Genomic DNA, 25,282 nt, shown 5'->3' with positions numbered 1-25,282 from the left:
TCAAAGCTGGACTGATTTATACTACTACACACGTACTTGAAAAGAAGCTTGTGACTCGGACCGTTTGCGCCCAAATCCAGGTCCTGCTTTTCCTAAATTATTGTTGGGAGGCGCGAACCGCCTGAGCTAGCTAGCTAGCTTGATATTGCCTTTTCATCTGTATCGATTAATTGATTCATATTGATGTAAAATTGAACAAATATTTGTGCAATGCCGCATAATTTGGACAGAGAGACGACGCAAGATGTAAAAACATAAGAACTGTACACAGACCGAGCTGTAAAATTATACATGTATATCTCAAAAAAACACAATTTGTGTAATTAACTGAGACGCATGCCAGTGTAAATAATGATTTAATAATGTTACATATAATTAACTTATTGTAATAATTGATTGTATATGCACTGATTGATTGTCCGTCAATTTTCTAAAAGGCTTCTGGAACATCAACAACTGATGACGAGTCTATTGGTAAATTAAGAAAACAGTGATACTGTTAAAAACAAATATTCAAGTGCCAAGTAGAGCGAGGACAGCTGCAGAGGTACACATTATTTAATTACTTATTAGTTCTACGAGCAAGCGCACTTCTTCATTAGAAAAATATTTATTATTGCCACTTCCTTAAGAGACTTCTTTTTTTTTCATTTCACGATTTTTTCGGTTTTCAGACGTAGTGTGGCAGCTTGGCAGAGAGACGATTGCTGGTTTTCTTGTAAAATATTCTCTTTTTTTGTAATTCTCTTCTTTCGACCCATAACTCCACATAATTCACCCCTTGTCACTGTGTTGGAGTCATTTTATTGCTACCCATTAATTTACCATTCCTCACTTTGTTCTGATGATAAGATATGCTGCTAAAACAGAATTTGGTTGTCTCTTTTAAGTGTATATATGATCTGGCTGATTGAAGAGGAATGCTATAACATTGTAAAGTAAATTTTGTATGGTCAAGTTATCTTCTTTAAGATTTTATTTCCCCGTGAGAACGCCTTCCTTCAAGCAAAGTAACAAAAACAAAATGGTATGAAAAAAAAGAAACACTCAGCACATTGTACAGCACAACCACCTAAATTTTAATAATCCAGTCGGAATGTTTCCCTCGAAAATCATTTTCAGATCCCGCACACTTGAATTTTTAGAAAAAAAACGAAATGCAAACTACAAAAATAATTATATATGATAAAAACTGAGATGATCGAGTTTTTGTAATGCGCCTTTTTAGCAATCTACTATTACGGAAATCTTTTTAAAAATTCAAAGAACGAGCATTGACGAGTTTTACACAATGCGTTTGTGTAACTTTTCTGTATCTATATCTATCTTCATTTCATGTTTGGGCCAATGTTATCTAGAAACTTCTTGCATAGTTTACAGGCCGAGATGCAACTTTGTTAAATACTTCATTTATTAAATTACATCTGATTGATTGAATAATAAAAACAACACTTGTTATTTCATTTTAAACTTAACCTTCATTTAGATAATAAAAAGCAAAGCCAACTTACTAAATCACATTTTCTGCAGAGGCTTGATTCCCAAAATTTGCAATCCTTGCGAGAGCACCAATTTTGACGCCATGAACAGTCGAAGTCTCTGCGAAGAAACATCAGGGGGCTGGTCTTTGACTTGGAGATGATGAAGCGCATGACTAATGTGATTGCTGAAAAGTGGTTTGTAGATATTTCAATTTTCCTAAAGTTTTATTTATTACCTTAAAGTGAACAAATAGTTCACTAAAATGCAAGCCTCCAGTTCTTCGTATGATGCATTGAGAACTTCATCGAACCTTCGAAAATAACATTGAGCTACTTTCTTGCATCGATTTTTAAAAATACCTTCCAAGTTCAATCGCGAGGGCAGTGGCTTGTGGCTCAGACAACAGAGCAGGGTCACTTTCATCTGCAGGCGTTGCGCCACTATTTTCCTCAAGAGAACAAAGGCGGCAGTGTGTGTATTGTAGTCTTATTCCTCCATCTCCTTGCATCTTTGGACAAATTTTCTGTTTAATTAACAAGTCTTGACATCTAAAATGAAATAATACCTGCAAGGCTTTTTCCCAGTCGAATGTATAGTCCCTTTGTCTGCGTTGTTTCAAGTCGTTAATTATCACAGCGCTCACTCCTAAGACGTCAGCTGAATTGCCAGCACTATCAACTCTGGTATCTAGGGTAAAAGATTATTGCATTTCTAAATTTTAAATTATATATGTATACTTTTGGAATTGTCTTGTCTGGATCGAGACCTTTCGCAAGCTTCATCTAAAATATCCTGAAGAAAAACGACCTCTCCTTTCCTCGTACTCATGCCGTGAATTCTTCCGAACTTGACATGAGTAATTCCTTTGCTCCAGGGGAGATTCATGTTTTTTAAAATGTCCTTCAGTGCGATGAAATGGTCCCCCTGCCCATTTTCAACAACATACAGCAACCGATCAAAGTTATGTTGTTGAAATCTGAATTTCGCTGCTGCAACATCCCTGGTGAGATAGAGCGTCGAGCCATCGCTCTTGACTAGAGTCACATCTCGGTTTCCCACTTTCACTATTTTCTTTCCTGTGTTGAAATTAACAAGTTGTAATTAATTAGTAAAGAAAAATATATAAATAGCGGACCATCTGGGGATTTTTTCAAAATATTGATGGACTCCAGCTCTTGAATAATGGATAAAATGTCTTTGGCACTGAACATCGACTCCCACTGATACTCATCAAATGACACTCCCAGTCTTTCATAAGTTCTTCGAAGTTCTTCAATGGTATATGTTCTGAATGTTTCCCACCTCTTTGTTTCAGCGAAATCTCCCTCTTCCATCTGCTTGAAAATGTGCCTTGCTCTTTCCATAATTTCTTTGTCATTCTGGGCCTCCTTATTTGCCAAAACGTAACTCTCGTACAAAACTTGGATCGGGTTCGCAGCAATTTCTTCGTCCGTCACTTGCCTCAACTGCAGTCCAACGTTGAGTAAGCCAAACTGGGTTCCCCAATCACCGAGGTAATTAATTTTTACAACGTCGTGTCCTACACCGGACAGAAGGTTTGAGATAAAATTACCGATGATTGTTGATCGTAGGTGGCCCATGTGAAAAGGTTTAGCAATATTGGGCGAGCTGTAAAAATCACAAATCGTTAATCAATCACCACGGCTGACGTAGTTAAAAATACCTAAATTCAACCAAAATCTTTTCCTTTGCCAAACTGCTGAAAATAGGACTGGTCCTCCAAAAGGATGTTGGCGTCGATATTATCGAGTCAAGGACGTCAGGTATGAATTTGGATTTTTCAAGGGACATAATCAGCTGTGGCACTTTTCCATGCTGAGACACTTCACAGTCTGATATTTTGTTAAATTCATATGAGTCTGCCGATGCAAGTGGAAAGTGAAGTTCAACACTGTCCTTCTTTTTGTTATATTTTAGAGATGATCTTCTCACTGTGGCCGTGGCTGCTGAGTTGTCTAAAATTTTCAGTGCGTCCCAAATCTGAAATGAAAATAAAAAATTAAAAAAAAGCTGAGAAGCAAAAAATTAAAATTCCAAATGCACTGAAAGTATAAGTTTTGAATTTCGTCATGCATCAAAACATAACGATGATTAATTATTTCAATCATTTACAAGCTATGAATTACTTACCTGAGGAATTCTTGCGTCTTTTATTCTAAAAGCCATGGCTCAATATGAACTTTTACAACAACAAAAACCCAGGAAATCCCTGTATTTTTTAGGGTTCAATCAATGAGAGCCGGCACGATTTGTTTGTTTACAAATAATGGGCGTTTTGAAACTTGCCGCCCCGTGCCACGCCCCCTTTTCTCTCGATATGGATTTACTTTTTTTGCATTTCATTGCAATTGAGAGTGTGTAGATTTGGAGATTTAATTTAAAATTAAGATAATGTTATATACACTAGCTTTTATTCTACTTTTCTTTCAAAATCTGAGGTGGTTTAAATTAAAATTCATGTTTTGCGTAGGCTCGATCGGGCTCGATTTTTCAAGACAAGAGGGCCCTGTCGTGACGTCAGTCGAGGGCGGCCGAGTGGGTGCTTCGGGCGTTCGGGTGTCGTCGCTCGCCATTTTCGTCAGTGGTGCCCCGCTCGGTGGAAACAGCAGTTGTGCGAACGACGGTCCCGACAGAGGAGCAGAAGCAAACGTCGCTCTCTGTGCGTCCGCGGTCACTCCGGGGTGTCGATTGAGAGTTAGTGGCCGAGCAAGGAATACTTTTCGGGGCCCCGAGACCGGGCCCGTTTCCGAGTAGCTGCGAATTTCGGCTCCGTAACCATGGCCGGTGTGAAAATGGCCGGACAGACAATCAACGACAGGTTGCTGGCGGCGCGGCACAGCTTGGCCGGTCAGGGCCTCGCCAAGTCCGTGTGTAAAGCCACCACCGAGGAGATGATAGGACCCAAAAAGAAGCATTTGGACTGTGAGTATTAATTATTACATAATTCGGAAAGTTCCCAAAATCCCGCACCGATTCGGTTCCTCCGCAGTTGTTGCCCTCGGGTCACGCACAGTTGGCTCCTCGCGAGTGCATTCGCACCTGAGCAACGAACCTTCCTTCGGCAGGCATCACTTCTTCAAGTATTTATTCTTCCTAACGACAATTCTCGTTTCTCCGGAATCCGCGGCATGCCCCTTTTCTTTTGCTCAAGGAAGGAGGGCGTCGAGACCAACAAACACCATCGATCGGGCATTCGAATGTCAGATTTCGCGGATTTCCCAAAGTACAAGTCAGTCATTCCGTTCTAGACTCCGGAAAACTTGTCCGACTCTTTGAGAGCACAAGCGACGGTTTTGGCATTCAGCCAAATTAAAATTATTGATCGGAATCCGCTAATCAGGCAAAATTTTAACGTTATTGAAAGGGTGATTAAAAATTAAAAAACAATCAGGCAAATTATCAAAACGCAAATATAATAATTTTGAAATTTTGATCATTGAAATGGTTTTGTACGTAAATGTAGCTTTTTTCAAGGCCCTTCTTCATTGGTCAATTTTTATTTATTGTTAGGGAGCAAAACATTGAATTGTTGAAAAAATGGCTCTGGCACTAGCAAAGATTTTTTTAAAATTGCATGATCCAAAAGACCTCAGCGAGCAAAATTATTAAGATATGAAGTTTTTAAAATCTAATTTTAAAATCCATACACATTATGTTTCAAGTAAAATTAAGTAATTAATTAATTGAAGTGATTTGTTGCAAGATCAAGTATAATATTGAGTAAAAAAGTAAGAAGTAATAATATATACTTTTTCACCTGGTTTAAAAATGAATGCATGTGAACATTAACCTTGACATTGGGTTGCTCTTTTGCTCTTACCAAAATAAAATGCAGAATTTAAAGTTCTGAATAAGTTATAGAAATCTATATTCGATCAACTATTCCATTACATTTTGCTTGAAATTTGGATTATTAAATGGGCAATTAATACAAAAATGGAAGTTCTGCTTTTAATTCAGTTTCTTTCATCTTAAAAAATAGTCTTCTTGGAAAAATTCAATAGATTCTCGTCCATATAAATTTGTACTTATTTCCTTAACGCTTATCAGCAAAGGAAATTTGGTGATTATTCTTTATTCCTGTTCTTACTCCATATTTCCCTAAAAACATGACAACAATAACTCACTGCATAACGGCGCTTTTCCTCCTCACACTGTGAGAGTTTTAAAGCAGCTTGAGATGTTTTTAAATTTTTTTTACTGATAACAAAAACCTATGCGTACAACAGTGAATGCGTTAGACGTTTTATCAGTCTTGCTCCTGAGTAATTAGAATTAATGCATACGTACTTGCGCCACGTGCGATTGGAATTAAGATTAAGTTGCAGTCCGTTGTTTACGGTGGTGCATCAAGAGCAATTTCTCCAGCGGAATGCGAGGGGAATTCCTAAATTAAATAATATCCTGTTTACAATAATACTATTTATATAAAATTTAAAAATCTTAAACTTTTTTTCATTCTTTAATAAGCCTAAATTTTTATATCGATAACCTTATCTTCATTTAAAACATCTGGATTTTTTGTCAAATAAATATTCAAAATCAAAATAAAACGAGACAATTTTGATATCTACACTGTAAATAAAACTTTTCAACATTTTCTATAACTTCGATGTTTATTTTTTTATGTCGCCTGACCTATTGATTTCAATTTTCCATCTTAATTCAGGTGATTTGAACGTGGTTTGCTGAGATTTTTAAATATAAGTTTTGATCGTGCCAATTTTGAGAAAAAAAATTGTTTTTAAAAATTTTCATAAGAAACAATGCTAAACTAACAAATAATAATAATAATATTAAATAGAATCAATTTTCTTAATATGTCTTTTTGGAACTGAAATCTACAATCCAATTTTTATGTAGAGAAAATTAACATCAAAATTATTCGGGCTAAAATGATTTTAATGAAAGTTTTGCGGTAATTAATTATGATCTTGCAATTTATTAATAATTTTAAATTAAAGTAAAAAAAAAAAACCGAAACAGATCGTTCAAACATTCGAATAATATTTTTTGCACATGTACTACGATTCCATATTCAAAAATGTATTTTGCATACATGAACAAAATGCACTTTTGCAACAAGTGACAAGGTTGCCGGCCGCAAATCAGCACCGCTCGCAGCTTCCTGTTTTTGAAAGCGAAGGTTGTCGGTCGAAACTTGCGCGTCGCAAATCGCTCGCTGGATTTCTGTCAAAGGAAATCCAAAACTACCCGCTTCGTTCAAACAGACAATGGGCAGAAAGCAAACCAACTCCGATCCGCCTCCAATTTTTCTCCTCGGCGGCGAGGCAAAGGTCAAACCACATCACAAGCGGCGTGTTTGGGGATAGGAGAGCCCGACCATCGCTCTGATGAATAGAAGGAGATTCAGATGCGCAACTGACACACGCGCGTTTATTGTTTCCCTGGCAGCGAGGGCCAATTTAAAGAGTTGAAACGATTCTTGTTCATATCACATCTCGTTAGTTGACGATCTTAGAACTTGCTGACAAAATTTGAAATTTTGAACTAGAAAAGATGTAAATTATAATAGTGTAATAAATAATCACTCAAACCATCTTATAGTTTTTTAAATTTGAACTAATATTGGGTCAAGGTCCACGCATCACAACAATGCGAGTGCACAATTTGAATGATTTGATTTGGTACAACCTTTCTTGTACGAAATCAGAAGGAGCTCAAACAATAACCGTTGTTTTGATACTGAAACCCTGGATCAGATTGTATTGTTTCTGAACTATTTTAATTCTTCCCTGTGAACAAAATCAAATTAAATACATAGGGTGGAAATTGAGATTTTTCTATCAATTTCCATGCAACAAAGTTTTCATAAAACCTTTTGATGTTTTTTTTCTATGAGTTAACAATCACTGGCCATCATTTTGATCTATGATTGTGAGTTTAACCTCTGACCTGGTTCTTAATTCTTGAGTGCGAATACTAATGTTAGAAAATTAATTCCAGTTTAGATAATTTCCTTTATTATTGTAATTAAAATATTATATATTTAATAAGATGCAAATATTTTAAGATGTTCAGTTTCTGGGGAAAACAAAGCTTCTACTTTTCTTTTTTTGTAAAGAAATTTTAATGTGGACTCAAAAACTGAGCTAGAAAACCAATGCTTGGAAAACAAATTAAACTGTTAGAAAACCTGAAACGGGAATAAACGTAGCAAGGCAAACACAACACAACTCTGCACTATAAAAATTACAAAAGAAAAAAAATATACACATACTAAAAAATTAAAGGCAATTTAAGTTTCCATTTAAATTTGCAATCCTCTTTATTGTGCGCCCCCTTTTTAAGCAATAAGTTTGTTCCAATTTTATGTTTGTTAACAACAAGACCTCATTTTAAAAATAAACAAAAAGTTTCAATGTTCTTTATTTACATCAATTCACGCTGCGTTATTTGCTGGGGTGTGCCATTTACTGCGAGAAAGAAACCGCCTTTTGAATGCAATTTATTTCCTCCCTTTGGCGCTTTTTGCTTGAAACCCTTTGGCATCGGCTAGCGTCGCGGTGACACCAATCCACTCGGCGGCGACACTCGTATGGCAAAATAAAACGCCCGCGATTGATAAAAAGAAGCGAGACGTCTCGGGATCTGCGGCCAGAGTGGGCCGACGACTGATAGCAAAATTATCTCACTTGCCTTTATTACACCCACTCTCGAGCGCACTGCATTGTTCGGAAGTTTCAGCCGTGCTCTCAACGATGCACGCTTTTGTAATTCTAAACCGCTCCGATCATCGGACACTCAACTTAGTTAGGATGGAATGCGACCTTTGAGTGGGATTGTGGACGCAGAGAGATGCACTTTTGGCTCTTAATTGAATTGTGGAAAGTGTTGTTGACCTTCAAGTCTGAATGTAAAAATTGTTTGACTTAATAGAATAAAATCTTGTTTCCTCCGTCATGGGGTTTTAAAATAAAAAAAGTAGCCAATTGTTATAAAATATCATCTAAAAATTAACAGTGAGTACAAATAAGTTCCACAACAACTTTAAAAACCTCTAAATATTACTCTTTAGAAAATTTGCATACATATTTTATTCTGATTAAAATATAACAGTGTTTTTTTTCTAATGAACTTAAAGTTTTTTTCATCTTTATTCTCAACGTAAAAATTATTAATTTATAAACACAATTCCTTATCATATTAAAATTAACCTTTAAGATATGCTGGCAAATTACTGGTATTAATTTAAATTTCCATTTTTTTTTTAACCACCATCTTGACTGATATTTTGCGGTAGGCCGATAAAGAAATTGCAAAATGATCGCGCGTCATTTTGCGAGCGCGCCCCGGCAAATCCAGCTCGCCAACTGCGCAAATTTGATGAAGTGCAGATGATGCTGGCAACGCGTCCTCCCCGCTTTTCGACTCAATCTCGGATTTCACGGCGGCGGATGGCCTGCCTGCTCGCTCAACTCTCGCTCGGTTAATCATTTTGATAAAGGAGTCGAGTTTCTTTCCTCGCAGCATTGTTGTCCTACAGAACCGGCATTATCTTTTCGTGCACACAAGCAACGTTGAGTGGAAGTGTCACATGACCTTTCAAATGTTGTTTTAAATAATTTCATCGGGTTTCCAAAATTGTAATTATTATTGATGCTTGGTCGGATTGATATATTCATAGTTGACCTGAATAAATTATATTCTGCTTGAGCATCAATTTCAATAGCAAATTCATGCTCAAAAGGATTAACATGCAATTATCCTCCAATCACTTTGCTCAATTGGCTAGATTTTTCCCCTGATTCACTTTTGCCACAAATTTCAAGTTTGCATACTCCATCGGACGGAAGGCTGTGCTTATTTTCCAAAGTGGTCTCTAATGTAAGTTGGTGATGACTCACAAGCATACATCATCCTTTGTCCTCAAGAGGATACTTTCGGCCACTCACTTTCGATAGCACGTTGTGCAATTCGGGCTGCTTCGAGCGCATATGGCTTATTTTTGGCCAAACCTATTTGAAGATATTCATAAAAATTTGGATAGATGTTTTGGCAGAAAATAAGACTCTTGTAAAGTGAACCATGTAAAGCTGTCTATATGTTCAAAATCATAACAAAAAGGCTTAAAATAAAGCGCAATACGTAAAAAATTCAATATTATGACTGGTTTATTATAAAAATTAAAACATTATTCGTGTCACCTTTTTTTCAGTTTGTTTGAAAACGGCTTTACAGAAAGAAAGAAAGACAAACTGTTGGTCGCTCGCAGGTCACCCAGTGATGCTTCTATGCTATAGCTGCTGTTTTTATGGCTTCACCATACGCGGCGGATGAATGTTTGAAAATGCCAGGTTATTCTAGAAACTCTAACGCAAAGCAAAATGATTTTTTGTTTTCAATTTGCAAATCCGTTGCCCTTTCGTTCGATCGGCCGAGTGCTTAATTCAATGCAAGCGCCTGAGGAGCACCTCAACAGCAAAAGCGTTCGCGCGAGAGCAGCTGATGTGCGTAATGCGATTTGCCGGTGACGACACCACTCGTCACCATGACAACCGTTGGCAGAAATTTTGCGAAAGACGAATCGCACAAGTTATTATTTCGCGGAGTGCAGCAGTTCGCCTGGCAACGCTCAAGTGCAGCATGAATGGGGCGCACGAGTATTGATTTTCCCTCGAGTGCGTAAAAGGAAAGCAGCCGTGTTGGGCTTTCGATTTGAACGGATCGTGTCATGCTTCACAAACTAATTGCGCCTTGTTCCCTGCTTCTCAAATTGTTGATTTTCAGCAAGACCACGTTTTTTTCCCTTTTCTGATAGTGGATTTTGTTTGCGAACGCCGTCACCGACAAGGAAATCCTCTTTTGATAAAATATTTCGTGAAATTTAAAATCTCTTGAATGAGTATAATTAGAGCCGAGAAAAGTTAATTTGACTTTAATTAGTAATAACTGTTGTGAAGATATAATCTTCAAATTATTGTAAATCTTTAAGAACTCAAGTTTTTTTAACATATCCCTCGTGGTAATTTACTGGAAAACAGATTTGAAAGTAATTTTTTTTTATAAATTTTTAAAAGTAAAAATATAGCTAAAAAAATCAAACCCTTTTTAAAAATTGTTAAGAAAAAGTCTTTTTCCTCTGGGCAAATATTGGTGCGGCCGGTTCCACATATCGTGAGCATTAGTCAGCCAAACGTGCTGAGAATCCGGATGACGTGAGAAGTTCTTGGTCGTCGTCTGCAGGTTTACTATGAACACAAACACGAGAATTAGCAAAACAAACTCACTTGCGCAGGCTAAATGAATTTTTCAACAATGGATAAATTTATTTATTAAAAAAATCATCAACCTTTATACTTGTCTCAAATATTTATTCACTTCCTGCACAAGAGTATTTTCAAATAAACACAAACTAATCCAACCTTCTGCAAACTAAACTAATACAGCTAAAAAGTAAAGTAACAATTTTTCCGCCACTTCCTGCAAATGGAAAAATACATTTTTACTGAGATTTTAATTTTTTCGCCAATGTTTCTCAGACAGGAAGTAAATTTTGAAACACAGCATCAATTATTGTTGCAAACTCTCTCAAAATTGTGGCGCAGAGGTGCTGAAAATAATTACCTTTGCGTTTGCCATTCAAATTATTCAGCGCTCGGAGCAGAATTATTTGACCGGCGCCGGGTTGCTCTCGTTAATATCTGATTAGTCAGAGCTCTGCGCGCAATTTGTCTGAAACTACACAGAGAGTGGCGCAAACCGAATTACCCTGGAATAACAACTTGTCCTTGGGTTAATTGGTAGCACAGAGCGCAATAATTATTCAAATTATGGCGCCGACCCATTCAGAATCGTTTTGGTTTTGGGCTAGACGGACGCGGAAACTTTGCAGTAAAATGTGTATCATTTATTTTGTCTTTTTGATTATGACGCGCGGCTTTCCTTCATTTGGAGTGAAAATACCATCAAGACGCAGCCGCTGGCATGGAAAACGTGACAAAGTGTTGCTGGTGGTGACGGGCGGGTGATTCGAATCTATGTGCATTGCACCCAAGCCGGCCGATCTGATGTAAAAATAACTCCATCATTGCGCCAGGCAGAAACGATCATAACAATAAAAAAATCTCATGCTTCAACGAAAGCTGCTCGTCAGGCGCTCTTTCGAAATTCCTGTTTGTACCATCAACCATGATGTGGGAGAATTCTATGAATAGCATAATTTTGTTTATCATCCTTCAGCAAATTTTATGTTGATCATAGAGACGTGTCTCCAGCTTTGTTTGTGCCGAATCGCCTGAATCGAACGTTCATTGCAATTATTTGTTGGTTTTTGCAATTTGAAAAAACGTCAGGAATTTTGATATTTAAATTAGAAAGTGATTTTTTTTTATATTATGATTCTAGTTTTAAATTGAATTAACAAAAGATTAAAATAATTTAATAGTAGAATTTCACGATCAAGGGTTGATTCTTGGTGATTTGAATTTAATGTCCCATCGAGGAAAAGCACACTTTTTCTTTAAATTGGAATCACCATTTAAATTATTGTCAATAGTTTATCTTTGAATCAGTTTTGATTTCAATTTTATGATTTCATATCAAGTATTTCTTTATAGGGTTAATTTATTGTTCAGCAAATTCTCATGCTTTTTAAGTTTCATTGAATTCAAGGCATGGAAATTGTGGTTATATTAAATTGAACATTATCATCTTGTTTATTTGCTGAAGTTATTGAGCCTTTGGCTTTTCCCATTTATTACTGGATCGCTTCCAGACGCTCCGGCTATTTTGTCAGCGCAAACCTGGTGGCGGAGCTAAATCAGAGTGGGTCCACCGGAAGCACAAATTGTTTATTGAAATCGCGTTTTTGGATGGACGCCGAAAGCCGCTAAAAATACGCACTCGTGGCCTCGTGACTCGCTTGCACGCAGCCCGACGTACTTTTTCCTTCAGAATCGCCGCCGCTCAATGGAATCCGCCGAATTTGAGCGGAATTCTGGGCAACCGAGGCGTGACCCACACAAGCGAACGAGGCACTGAACTTGGCACAACGACCGGCCGGCGTTGCTTTTCGCCTTTCGCGTGCGTGATCTTGCGGGATTCGCGCTGGCTGAGCACGACTTTTTATTCTTCTATACTTGGAATTAAAAATGAATTCCGCCGCCTTATTCGGGACGATAATTTCATTTAAATAATGAATCAGCCACTCGCGGCGTTGCGGAATATTAAACCGAACGCCGTCGGTGAAAGTAAATTTCATACGCCGCCGTGTACAGATAGTAAACGTTCGTCTCAAGTTTGTAAGACGTGTCATAAGAAAAAGAAAAATACTTTCGCCCAGACGGTTACAGCACCGCCGGCACCTATATTTGAACGCCGCAGTAGGTCACTCTTTCGATCTGACTCTCGGCTGCTTGCATATTATTGAATTCAAATTCAACACCCGAGACGCCCACCTTCGATTTGGATAGATAAATTAGTTGCAAAAAAGGCACAATAGAAATTAAAATAAGTCTTCAATACAGAATGTTCAAATTTATAACCAGTGTGAATAGTAAATAATATTATTTTTGTATTCATGCGTGACAGTTTGCTGGATTGAGAATTTATTGCATAATTTATAAGAAAAAAATGAAGGTCAATTAAATTAATTTCAGATTTTTTACGCGTAAAACGAGTCATTAATATTTTTTAATTATATTTAATAATTTTTTTTTTAAAATTATATTTAATAAAAAGTATCTCTCTGAACTCCAGACTATTCTAATAGCATAATTTACTTCGGATAATTTTAAAATATAAAACTTCATTTATTTTTTTTTTTTAAATTTTTTTTTTTTTTTTTTTTTTAAATCTGTCTTAATCAAAACGTACTTTTAATTGTTTATTAATAAACATTATTTTATTCACGCTATTTTTGGTTCTTAGGTCTAGAAACTAAAAATATCTTCTGGGGTGAATCTTTCATGAAATATCGGCCGTTGATGGATAGAAAGACACAGTCAGTGCGTTAATTGGGTCATTCGCTCAGCTGTGCACTGCCGCGCCCATTATTCAATCGCGCGTTACGCAACGACACTCTCTTTGAACCAGTTTGCTTGCAAATCACCCTCTGAAATTATTATTTCCAAAACGAACCGGTGAATTATGAAAACACGAACCGAGTGCGGACTCGCGTGAAAACCAAAAGCTTGACGTCAACGCAAACAACAAACACTCGATTAGGCGTCGTTTTTCGTTTGCTAGGCAATTTCATCCATCCGCCGCGGTGCTTTGTCCGAAGCAGCCTCGCCGCACAACGGGGCCTTGCGCCGAGATTCGCAAAATGAGTCAAGGGCTCGCTGACAACGAAAAGTCGCACCCAAAGCGGCAAAGGCCAAGGCTGGGAAATCCGTCCCGACGATTAGTTGAATTTTAAATTGATGAAACCTTTCTGCCTTTGCCGCCATTGACGAATCACTTGAGAATTTGTTATTTGAATCTCAAGTTACATTTTACACAAAACTATTTTGATCACAAAATTTGACAATTGAATTCAAAATTTTGTGAAGAAATTATATTTCATAATTAATAATAATAGTTTTTAGAAATTGATAAGCAAAATTAGATTCAATTGTCAAATTAGTGTTCAAAAATTGATTAGTGTTAAAATGTAAAAATAATTTATCACGAAAAATTGTTACTTGGAAAGGAAACTAATATTGTAAGATAGATTTTTGTACAAAAATTTGTTTTACAAAATCTTAATCTTTACCAAGACAAAAATTTAAGAAATATTCGCTTTCATTTTTAAAAAAAATTTTACATTTCCATCAAAGATCTTTTAATATTAGTATCCAATTAAATTTAAAAATATTAGTATTAAATGGAAGCAAAGAATTTTCTATCATAATTTTCACTATTCTGAAACGTGATTGCCTGAAATGTTTTAAAAGTTCTTCAAATGCTTCATGAGAAAATTGCAGAGCACGGAATGCGCAACTTGAAACAGCGCACGTGCTTTGCGTTCGCCAGGCGGAATCACTGTCGAGTCTGAAGACACATAGCACTGTAGTGTGTACGGCTTTTGCAGATTCAATATATTTAACCTCGGCCGCAGTTTGTGGGAAAGTCGTCCGGATTCGCGTGTATTTCAATGATTATTCAGATAAACGGCGCGCACCGCAAGACGAGCTGCACATCCTGTCGTACGACAATTTCACAGCAGATTCAAGTTTTTTTGTATCACACATGCTAAACACCATAAAAATTGCAAAAAAAAAAAAAAAATCATTATTTGATTGCTGAAGGTTCTGAATTTTTTTAAATTTTAAACATATTCGATGCAGTGAGAATCTGAGTCAAAATTTTAAAATGACGCAAATCTCGCTGACTGTGCAAGGAGATAAATCGTGGAGTTCAAGCACCTTGATGACGATGCTGGGAATCACACTCCACTCTTGAATGAGGATAACCAGCTCTCCTCCAGCAATCTTGGAGTTTAATTTATTAAATAATGTCATAAATCATTACAGTCGTAGGGAATTTCCTCGAATTTTCACAATAATTTCCTCTGCAAAGCCAAAATATTAATTGTATTGTTAAGGCCTCCTTATTGACATCTACAACTTCAGTTTGCGGAAAATCGGCCCGAAATTTTTGGACCCAGATTTTTTTATAGATTTCTGCCCACCAGTGGAGTTGATTGCTCAAAGAAAAATGGGGGGTCGCGTGGATTAATCTTGAAATATGATTTTTTGAAATTTAACATGGCGTTTTATGGAGATTTTTGTTTATGGCGATTAAAAAAAATCTGCCCGAAATTTTTTGCTCAAATTTGCACAAAATGATAATTGAATGACCCTAAACAGATAAGCAGAAAAAAATTGGGAGTTCATGGGGCAAAAATTTTACATTGGGCATAATGGGAGATCAAAAAAACCTCTTTGGTACTCTTAGCATTGCAATAAGGAGTCCTTAATTGCTTGAATTAAAAAAGAGCGAGTGAATTTTTTGGTTCAAGTCCGTAAGTTAATATTTGCAAAATTAAAAACGTGAATCCTGGTGGTCCTCTTACATTCAAATTTCTCAATTTTTTATTTAAAAATAAATGTTTTAATGACAGATATTTTGTAATGTTATTTAAGAAAAGAAAAACGCACGAAGAAATGTTAATAAGATTTCTCTGCATGTGCCGTTACTGATAAAATAAAATTCTTGTCTCCAGACAGGCGTTTTCGTGCTGGGTGGGAAATTTCTCGACGCCCGAAAGAATTAGGCGCCGCTAGAGTAGCGTAGGGCATGGAGCGCTGCCAGCCAGTGGCCTAGCTTCAGGGGCGAATCGATATCGCGTGCTCGCGAGCGCAGCCCCTCAAAACGCCCCCTTCTTGCACCGACCATGTTTGGCTGCACCGTCGTCGAAGATGCTGCGACTCGTTGGGCCATTTCAGCCAATTTTTCACGAGCCACGAAAATGCAGATGCAGTTGGCACCAAAAGCGGAACGGCCGTGCGAAGCTCCATTCAGGGGCAGCACCACAGAGTCGAGAACGAAAATCAATATCAGTCTTGCTTGACCCACTTTGATAAATAAAGAACAAGTGTGTTGAACGCGCTATGGATGAACTCGCTTCTAAATTTTTTTCGAAGTGTATTCTTTTAAATTAATTTACTGATACTTTTATCCTTTGAAAAATGCTAGTTTCATTCTTCAGCAGTATAATGAAATCAATTGATCATTTTTTTTTCACCTCTTTGCAATTTTTTTGATTACATTATGAAATATTTTGACCGTCTACTGATTTCAGCAACCAATCAGGATTGAAATTATGAGTGCTTGACCCTGATTAGCATGCGCAAATGGGCCATTCAGGCAGCGCGAATGAAAATTTTGCCACCGGCGTTCGTGGGCGGCGGGGGTGGTTGGGCGGCAACACAGCACACTCTGTTACTCTCTTCCTAATCGATTTTTGTACCTTTGTCATCGCAGAGACTGTCTCTCTGCTCGCCTCTCATTTCGTCGCACGCTCATGTGAGAAATGTCACACGATGCAATTTGCGAAATGGTAGAAAGTTGCATTACACGGAGCGTAATTGGTGTTTTTGCCATAAAAATTTTTAAAGAAAATGTCGTTATTAAGATTAAACCAGAATAAATTAAAAAGTTAAAATTAAAAATTAATTGGAATTAGAGAAAAAAAAGTAAGTGGTAAGTAAGAAGAAAAACCAAGTCAACCGCGGATGGGGTATTTTTGTTTGATCTCGGAAGTTTTAGCAAAATTCTTGCTAGTGGTGGTGCCGTTTTGTCCAACAATTCCTCTCATTTCAAATAAATTGTTTTCCACAATTGATTGCAACCAACGTATTTTAACAATTTGGACAAATAAACAACAATAATAATAATTTATTCTCAGACACAGAGATTATGAGAAATTTTTTTTTCATCCATCTCTTGAAGAAGAAAAGCGAAGGTGAATTTAATTGATGTGTGGCCTTGTCGTGTTTCAGATTTGATCCACTGCACTAACGAGCCCAACGTGAGCATCCCCCAACTAGCCAATCTGCTGATCGAGCGGTCGCAGAACACCAACTGGGTGGTGGTGTACAAAGCGCTCCTCACCGTGCACCACCTGCTCTGCTACGGCAATGAGGTGCCGCACATCTCATTATTTCCTCTCGCTCAAAGACACTCATTGTTTTTTTTTCTCCGCAGAGATTTACCCAATACCTGGCATCCAGCAACAGCACCTTTCAACTCAGCAACTTCCTCGACAAAAGCGGGGTGCAAGGTGAGCAAAGAAACCACAGCAAACAAGATTAAGCACACCTGGCTTTTTTGTCAGTGAATAGATGAAATTCTGTACATCTGATAATGCAAACTAAATTGTAACCTTGATGCATTTTAATTCAATTTTAAACTTTAAAAGATTGTTCATTCAATTTCCCTAACTCAAGATTTGTGGGAAAATTGATAAATACACATTTCAATGCAGACAGAATTTCATTGTTGTCATCTTCACTGTGCATTAAATGCTGCTTTCACTGCTGACTTACAGAATACCTAATCACATTATTCTTTTCTCTCTCTAATCCTTTGCCGCATCACAAAAGGCGGGGCTCAAATTGGTGAGTGTGCATTTACTCTTAATTCTGTCCCCTGTCCTCCGCTCTCTATAGCTGAAACCCGATCTTATCGCGTTCATATTAATTAATACTCGCGCCGCTAAACTAAAATTTATCTTCTCGAACTAATTGTTTCACAGTCCGCTAGCCGCTAATGTTTTGCTCTCGCCCGTTGCAGGATACAACATGTCTCCGTTTATCAGGAGATACGCAAAGTACCTTAACGAGAAGGCCCTCTCTTACCGAACCGTGGCTTTTGACTTCTGCAAAGTCAAGAGAGGGTATGCCCTGGTGAAATAAAAAAATTGTATGTTATTTAAAATGTTCTTTTGACCTCAGGAAGGGCGACGGCACCCTGAGGACCATGAACACTGACAAGCTGCTGAAGACGCTGCCCGTGCTGCAGGCCCAGTTGGACGGCCTGCTTGAATTCGATTGCTCAGCCAACGACCTGACTAACGGAGTCATCAACATGTGCTTCATGCTTCTCTTCAGAGACTTGATCCGTCTCTTTGCCTGCTACAACGACGGAATAATTAATCTGCTTGAAAAGTACTTTGATATGAACAAGAAGCAGTGCAGAGACGCGCTCGACTTGTATAAGAAATTCCTTATCAGAATGGACCGGGTTGCCGAGTTCCTCAAAGTGGCCGAGAATGTTGGCATAGATAAGGGTGATATTCCTGACCTCACAAAGGTACAAACAATTTAAACAATTTAAATAAACATTTATGAATTGTGTTTGATTAGGCTCCCAGCAGCTTACTGGACGCCTTGGAACAGCACCTTGCTGCGTTGGAAGGAAGGAAAGGATCTGCAGCCAATACTCCCACCCAGTCCGCAAGGTATTGATGAGTAAATTCTTTCGAGAGATTAATAATACATTCATTTAGTCTATGATCACATTCAGAATTTATTTTGACTACATGTTATGATTTATTTTAAAGCACTTCTCAAAATTTTTAAAACTTTTACACAAAATAATGCTTTAGTTTAACTACCTCCTCTTAAGTGGATCTTATCTTAAATTATTCACTATATAGATATAGTTTGGTTGTAGTGGCTGTGATCCTCCCATTGCCCACTCCATAAATCAAAATGCTTGTCCAGCTCTCATTAATCCATCAGAATGTAAATAGAAAAAAAATCAACCATCTTCAAAAGTCATTTCATTAATAGTGAGTATAGCTGCTTTTCATTCAAACTAAAAAAAATCATTACATACAAACAAGTATTGACATTGTAGTTTTTAGAAGTAATATGTGTTGAGTAAAATTCTGATGGTAGTTCTTCCCTCTTGTTGAACTCCCAAACCTTCCCCCAACCCCAATGCTGCCACTCAACCTACTCGATTTAGAACAAATATAACGTCTGGAGTTTCCGCCCTCTCCTCCACTAGTTCTGCATTCGGGTCGGCCGCCAGAAATGAGGCCACAGCTGCCCTGCAGTCCAACGGAGCCTTGGCTGCCAGTATTGACGAGACCCTGAAAAGGCAGGCGTTAGCAGACGAGGAGGCTGCTCTCAATGCCTACAAAGTAAAATGTCAGGAACTTTAGCAACTGCTTGAGAACTATATTTAGTTTCCACAGGAAAAGTCGAGTCCAACCCAGAACAACAGTAGCACAAACCCGTTCCTCAGTTCGCCTACCAACTCTGGAGCTGCAGCGGTCGACTTCTTCTCAACGCCTGATGCTGCAGCTGCACAGGTTGATTTAAAAGCTAAATATTTAAAAGTAATTTTAACAATTATATTTTTACAGAGTAAAGCGTCAGACGATCTTCTGCAGCTGAGTGGAAATCCATTCGCAGACATGTTCGGAGGCGTGGGCGGAAATCCCGCTCAACCGGCTGCCGCTGCCGCCCCTGCTAACATGTGGGCCACCAACGGTGAGGCATACTAAATATACAAGAACATTTCAAAACTTTAAGAGTCGACAAATTTACTCTAAGTGTCTTACAATTGGCATGATTAGATTAAAAACACCTTCAAAGAGCTTTACTCCAAACTGGGCCATAGCCTCTTAAGTAAAGTTGTCCATAGTGGAAATGCTAGCCTGAGGCTCAGTTTCTAGAAGTTTTGATTTTGTTCCGACCTATGTGTCTTTATCTTTTCTCAATTTTTATTATTTACGTGTGTTGTTGACCAATCATAAACACAGGATTCGCGGCTGCCTCTCCTCTCCCTGCAGCCACGGCTGCGGTAGGATCAAACTTTGTCTCTGACAAGGCGTTCAGTTCTGTCTTTGGAGATGCAAATGATAGCTGTAAGTTGATGTCCGTAGCTTTTGCTTTGACAATTAATTTTTTTGCTACCTTTAATACGATTAATTACTAATCTCTGCTCATGGAGAATGCGTTCACTCTTACTTTTTTAACCAACAACAAATCTCTTTAAATAAATGTTGTTTGCTACGTTGTTGACTGTGATCAAGCGAATGACAATTTAAAAGTCATAGTCAGCTGTATTAAGACGACTCTGGCCTAATCTCTGTGCACGCTGCTGGGATTTCTCTCCCCTGTCGCCAGCCGATCCAAATCCGTTTGCTACTAATTTCGGGGATGGTGGTGGCGGCGCTCCATTGGTCGAAGCACCCTTGGGTGCTGCCGACGACTCCCTCTTCGGCACTCCCTCCAAAGGCACCCCAAAAAGTGCGTTTGAGGATCTGAACGAGAGTATCCGCGCCGCTCTCGGCGGTTCTCCATCGCACGTCCCTGCCCCCGCTCCTGTCATACCAATCCTTGTTCAACAACCGCCACCACCTTCTGTGACTTTGCTCCCCCAAACTGGATCCCCTTCCATTGCGTTCGGATCGCCTGCGCGTCAAACAGGTGATGGTTTGATCTTGGTGTTGCTGGACGGATGGCTCGCTCAGGCTGTGCTCTATCTAGTTCTATCATCTCTATCCGCAGTTGTTTAGTGTTCCATTGTCATGCAAATTGGAAAGAGAAAATCTACCTCAAATTAAAAAAAAATCAATTACTCATAATATGTTGAAATTTGAACGCATTTTCATCAATGTGCAACTTTCAGCGATCATGCCATTTGCTTTTAACCACTGCTAATTAAAGTTCAAAATGCTCGGTTGTACATTTTTGTGGCTTTGATGACTTTGTGGGAAATCTGCATGATTATTGTATTGGATGACCCATTTTTTTATAATAAACGCACACCGTCCGTAATTAAAATCAGGTTTGCCTTTCGACAGGTCAGTTTTATTAAATGTAAAGTCAATGAGAGTTGCGAGAAAATGTTTTTAACTGTTTTGATGTGAAAATTATTGTGTGGAACTGCTTTTTTGATTAAATTATACTTTTCCCTTAATCTCACAACCTTCATTTATTTAGCAAATATGCAAACTAACTAACCAACCAAGCAAGGATCAAAATGTAATTTAATAATAATTAGAATGCAAGATAAATCCACCCTCTGCTTCATTAGTTAAGGTTGGAAGGCATTCTCAAATGAAATCTTTAAAAAAAACCAAGAGCGTTTCATACAAGTGTGAAATATGTAATTATTTTTATGCCACATCAGCTTTTCTTAAAATAAATGATAACCACTGTATTTTGCAAACTCTTCACAAATCCCTGCTCACTCCACTCTATTCCACTTGTGTCTCTCAGCATTGGCTTTACTGCTTGGCGATGAAATAAAATTTTGAAAAGTTTTTCAAGCTAATATGTTTCCGAATTGTTCAGCAGCCCAGCCTGCGCAGCCCGCTGCCTCTGGCACCGTTTTGACTGGAGACCTGGAGTCGAGCTTGGCCAGTTTAGCAGACAACCTCACCATCAACAAAAGCCAGCCAGCCCAAAAGTAAGAATCTTGAGTTTGTCGTACCAAAATCTCATTAAAATTTCAAGTTTCAACACAGAATTTGACATGATCCAAATGTCTCCATTAGATTCTTGGTAATGTTTTAGTTTATTTTTGTTTTGGTTATTATCGTTGTTGAAATGTCCAAACAGATAATCTTAAAACTTTTGGAATTAGTTTGTAATATTTTGTTCTATTTTGTGCAGGGGAATGCAGTGGAACTCACCTAAAAATACTGCCAAACCAGGTCAAAACTGGACACCGCAACCAATGGCAGCCACCACAGGTGCCAATTACCGACCAATGGTGAGAGATTTGCCTTTTACTTAAACAAATTTCACCTTGATGCATGAAGTATACTTATTTGAACAGAGATCCCACCGTTTTTGGCTGCGATTTTATTTTCGCACAAAATTATATTATTGCAATTTGAGTTTAATTTTTCCACAAAGTAGACACATTTGGCACAAATTGCATGCATTATCTCTCAATGTTGTATATTATTGTTTTCGTATCATACAAAAAAAAGTGTTTCATCTTCTCAAACCTTACATTTTAATTCTCAAAAAAAAAATTCATGAAATTGGAATTAATAATTAGTTTCGAAATTTCATTTCCATACATGAGTAATCATTGTGTTAACCCAATTCAAATAATACCTAATAATTGTGAATAGTCCTTTTAAACTCACAATCAGAGACATAGAAATCAAAGAAAATCACAACAAAAATTAAATCATCCTTCTTACCAATGATAATTACTTAGCCTGAAACTTTTGAGTCGGCATGTTTTCTGCTAGTCTTATTTCTTTTGTTACGACTGCTTGCCAATTGTAGGGCCAGGGCATGCAACTTGTCCAACCTGCTCCGCAAGCCGTACCCTTCAACATGTACCCTAGCCCCCAGGTCTACCCTGTGATGGTAAGAAAAAAGACACGAGTGCGTTCAAATTAGTTTCTAGACACTCTTGGCCTCACACTTCTTATTTTTATTTTGGTCTCTCTTTCTCTCTATCTATTGTTGCACTGTAAATACTTCATCCTATTATTCACTTTTATGTGCTGGTTGAAGAAATTTGCAAGTTTGATTTGATATCCAAGTCTGAAAATCTGTTTCACTCCTCAGCAGGGAATGTGGGCCGGTGGAGTGCAACAGCCGATGATGGCGGCGCCAGGAGCCCAAATCATGCCTCCGGCTATGCAGCCTCAACAACAGCAGTCCCAACCAGACCCCTTTGGTGCTCTTTAAGGTCAGCGTCAAATTATAAATTCTGGCCAAAAAAACTTTATATATATCAAAAATTGAAATCATATTGGTATTGCAATTCATTAATCATAAAGAATTTTTCATCAAAAATAATCAAATTAAATTACTAACAAAGACTTTTGATTAATCAATATTTAAATAAAAAAAAATTATATAACATTCAAAATTGTGTAAAATGCAGAATATTTTAATAAATTAATGCGTTCTTTTTCATTTTCAGCTCCCCCAGAATCTAGAAGTTCAACGGTGCAATATGAGATGTACACTAGTTGGGAGATAAAAAGCTAAACACAACAAACCACAAGCCGGATCCTCAATAAGCATGAACTTTCCTTCTTAGTTACTAGCGGCGGGCGCCTCTCACAAAGTAATAATCGTCAGCCAAGAGTAATAAGTGTGCGCCGCGGCCGCTGGCAAATTGATTAGTTTTGTATGGGTGTCATGTTTTTCTCACTCGGTCAATGTGTGGGGGCAGAATAATAATCAGTTTAAAAATGTCCCGCTATTGCCCAAAAAGAGAATCGATTTGCGCTTAAAATAGAATATTATTAGTTGATTTAAAAAATGCTTTGTGTAAATAATATCAAAATTCCGAGTATTTGTTTGAAGTGGAGAAATAGAGGGCTTGTTGATCTCAGTTGTTCCATTACTCTAGGTTACTAATTGCACCATTATCCGTCAAACTCAATTTATGTAAACACCATATGCATACTTCTGATATGAGAGAGAAAGAGCAACAGAGTAAAAGACAAAAAGAGTGGAGCTTGTGGAAGGTCAGGTTAAAAAAGAATATATTGGGATAATAAATTGTGTTACTCCACCAGAAATATAAAAACTTCAAAAGTACCGTTAATGCTAATAATGCGAAAGTGTAGTTAGCTCAAGAGAGGCTGAACAAATCCACGAGTGACTTTGATGCAAATGTTGAATGTAGAACTTAGAAGTGTCTCTCTGCGAGCCAATCATATAAACAAACGTTGATGTACACGAGCAAATGGAAGCTTGTAGCTTGTCCATGATATTAAATGGTTTTAGTCAACAGAGTTATCTATAAAAAAAACGTCATGCTCGTGTCTAGTGGGAAAAATGTTGTCAGCGTATCACACCAATTATCTCGGATAAATAGAAATTCAAAGCCACAGACTTAGACCATTGTAATCTAACTTTGGTGTTAAATAGTCAAAATAATTAAAGCAAGCACCAATTGTAAAAAAGATATATATCATGACTTATTTCTGGCGCAGGAGAAATTTTTCTGATTCTAATTAAGGAAGAAAATATTATATATTTGTGGGCAAGAAATGTGTATAAATAAAAGCATGTATTGTATTATAATCATTCTGGATTTGTGTAATCTAAATGAGAGCCATACTGCGTTTATGTGTATATTGCAAGAGGAAAAAGTAATTTTATGGCTTTGGTTCAAACCAGAGTGATTGAGTTGATCGGACTATATTATTTGCTTACTCTTTGTGATAATGTCAAGGCTCTGTCTTGTTGAGTTTTGGAGCAGGGTTAAATTTTTGACTTGCTTGTTTGGAAAACTTTGAAATTTTGTTCGCTTTCGCTGGTTGATGGCACTATTGTGCTGACTACTCAAAGTCGATTCGAGCAGTGAATGGAGAGTTTTGTTAATAGTTGGCGAGTCAGGCTATTAAATTCTGTTACATTCCACTTATTCTCCACTTGCAAAATTATTTAGTAGAATATGTAGTATGTTGAATCAAGTGGGTAAATGAATTGGATGCCGAAGCATTCAGTAACCTGCCGGTGATTGATTTTGCTGCAATAATTTCTTCATCTTGTGCATATAGATAAAAATTATTATTTTTCCAGTTCTTTTGGAAAATTTGTTTCAACTTCATATTAATTTTATTTATTACAAAGTAAATCCTGCTGGGTGTATTAACATTGAATGATGGATAACATAAATCAAGCAGCCATCAATTTATATCATCTACAAAACAAAGTAATGCATGATTAATTTAGCAATTGCTTGCGGCGTTTCACAGCATCCTGTAAATTCATATTTATGTTAATTGATTATGTTAACTCGAAAGTTACACAAATAAAAAATATTGTTGGAAAAGTAGCCCACGAATGGTTAGATTCTCAAGAATACAATCCTACCTGAAATTTGATCTAAATTTCGAAGATCCACATGAAAAATGATTCGTTTGAATTTACTTGAATAACAAAATTTAACAATAAATAAATCCATTTTTGGATCCTTCATCTTACAATGAGATAATAGATATAAAAGGTTCTCAAAATTGAATTTCGTGAAAACTTTTGAAAAAAAAAATAATATAAAAAAAATTAAAAATCAATAAGGCTAAATGTACTTTTACAAATAATTGGTGTAAATTTATATAAATTAATGTGGTTTTATTTCAATTAAATTATATTTTCCAAAAAATACTTTTAAATTTTTATCCCTAATCATTTAAACAAATTAAATTATATTTTTTTATCAAGAAAATCAAATCAGCCGCCAGCAAACTCTTTAAAAACAGCAAGGAGGAGGCTGCCAAGCTCAAAAGCTGGTGGACTGAAATTAAAAAGGGCCCAGACAAAGTATGGTCTCGCAGGACAGCAACAGCACAATTTCGCCTAGCAACCGGCCACGACGTCCT

The 25,282-nt window shown here is 37.3% G+C and overlaps 2 protein-coding genes across 9 annotated transcripts; one reads left to right on the top strand and one right to left on the bottom strand.

Moving 5' to 3' along the window:
• Window positions 1-1,053: 1,053 nt before the first annotated feature.
• On the bottom strand, window positions 1,054-3,808 carry LOC132195442 (probable arginine--tRNA ligase, mitochondrial). Its single transcript, XM_059617439.1, has 8 exons — window positions 3,634-3,808; window positions 3,167-3,483; window positions 2,618-3,111; window positions 2,220-2,558; window positions 2,048-2,169; window positions 1,842-1,990; window positions 1,718-1,792; window positions 1,054-1,666 (listed from the first exon to the last, which is right to left on the bottom strand). The coding sequence occupies exons 1-8, from the start codon at window positions 3,667-3,669 to the stop codon at window positions 1,516-1,518; spliced, it is 1,683 nt and encodes a 560-aa protein (XP_059473422.1). The 5' UTR covers window positions 3,670-3,808; the 3' UTR covers window positions 1,054-1,515.
• A 263-nt stretch (window positions 3,809-4,071) lies between these two features.
• On the top strand, window positions 4,072-24,738 carry LOC132195440 (phosphatidylinositol-binding clathrin assembly protein LAP). 8 transcript variants are annotated; one of them, XM_059617433.1, is made up of 16 exons: window positions 4,072-4,425; window positions 16,953-17,095; window positions 17,158-17,233; window positions 17,556-17,570; window positions 17,746-17,848; window positions 17,907-18,264; window positions 18,318-18,412; window positions 18,925-19,102; window positions 19,157-19,273; window positions 19,328-19,454; window positions 19,727-19,831; window positions 21,267-21,381; window positions 21,588-21,687; window positions 22,218-22,301; window positions 22,506-22,629; window positions 22,867-24,738. In XM_059617433.1, exons 1-15 carry the CDS (start codon window positions 4,281-4,283, stop codon window positions 22,626-22,628), a joined length of 1,884 nt encoding a protein of 627 aa, XP_059473416.1. In that variant the 5' UTR covers window positions 4,072-4,280; the 3' UTR covers window position 22,629; window positions 22,867-24,738. The 8 variants fall into 8 exon arrangements, with proteins under 8 accessions (XP_059473416.1, XP_059473420.1, XP_059473415.1 ...); XM_059617432.1 differs by having other exon boundaries at window positions 4,073-4,425; window positions 19,148-19,273; window positions 21,270-21,381; XM_059617431.1 differs by having other exon boundaries at window positions 4,073-4,425; window positions 19,148-19,273.
• Window positions 24,739-25,282: the final 544 nt, after the last annotated feature.

The sequence above is a fragment of the Neocloeon triangulifer genome, unplaced genomic scaffold (genome assembly GCF_031216515.1).
Source record: "Neocloeon triangulifer isolate White Clay Creek 2 clone unplaced genomic scaffold, ASM3121651v1 ptg000009l, whole genome shotgun sequence".
NCBI lineage: Eukaryota > Metazoa > Arthropoda > Insecta > Ephemeroptera > Baetidae > Neocloeon > Neocloeon triangulifer.
Note: the sequence above shows the minus strand (reverse complement) of the source record. Positions and strands in the feature narration are given on the sequence as shown.

Bases quoted from the DNA above. Each gene is read 5' to 3' on its own strand.
- LOC132195442 (XM_059617439.1), bottom strand. From the start codon at position 3,669: ATGGCTTTTAGAATAAAAGACGCAAGAATTCCTCAG. The intron at 3,484-3,633 runs GTAAGTAATTCA...TTTTCATTTCAG, and splicing joins AAGACGCAAGAATTCCTCAG to ATTTGGGACGCACTGAAAAT. The intron at 1,991-2,047 runs GTATTATTTCAT...ATTTGTCCAAAG, and splicing joins ACTGGGAAAAAGCCTTGCAG to ATGCAAGGAGATGGAGGAAT.
- LOC132195440 (XM_059617431.1), top strand. From the start codon at position 4,281: ATGGCCGGTGTGAAAATGGCCGGACAGACAATCAACGACAGGTTGCTG. The intron at 19,274-19,327 runs GTTGATTTAAAA...ATATTTTTACAG, and splicing joins CTGATGCTGCAGCTGCACAG to AGTAAAGCGTCAGACGATCT. The intron at 21,382-21,587 runs GTAAGAATCTTG...TATTTTGTGCAG, and splicing joins AAAAGCCAGCCAGCCCAAAA to GGGAATGCAGTGGAACTCAC.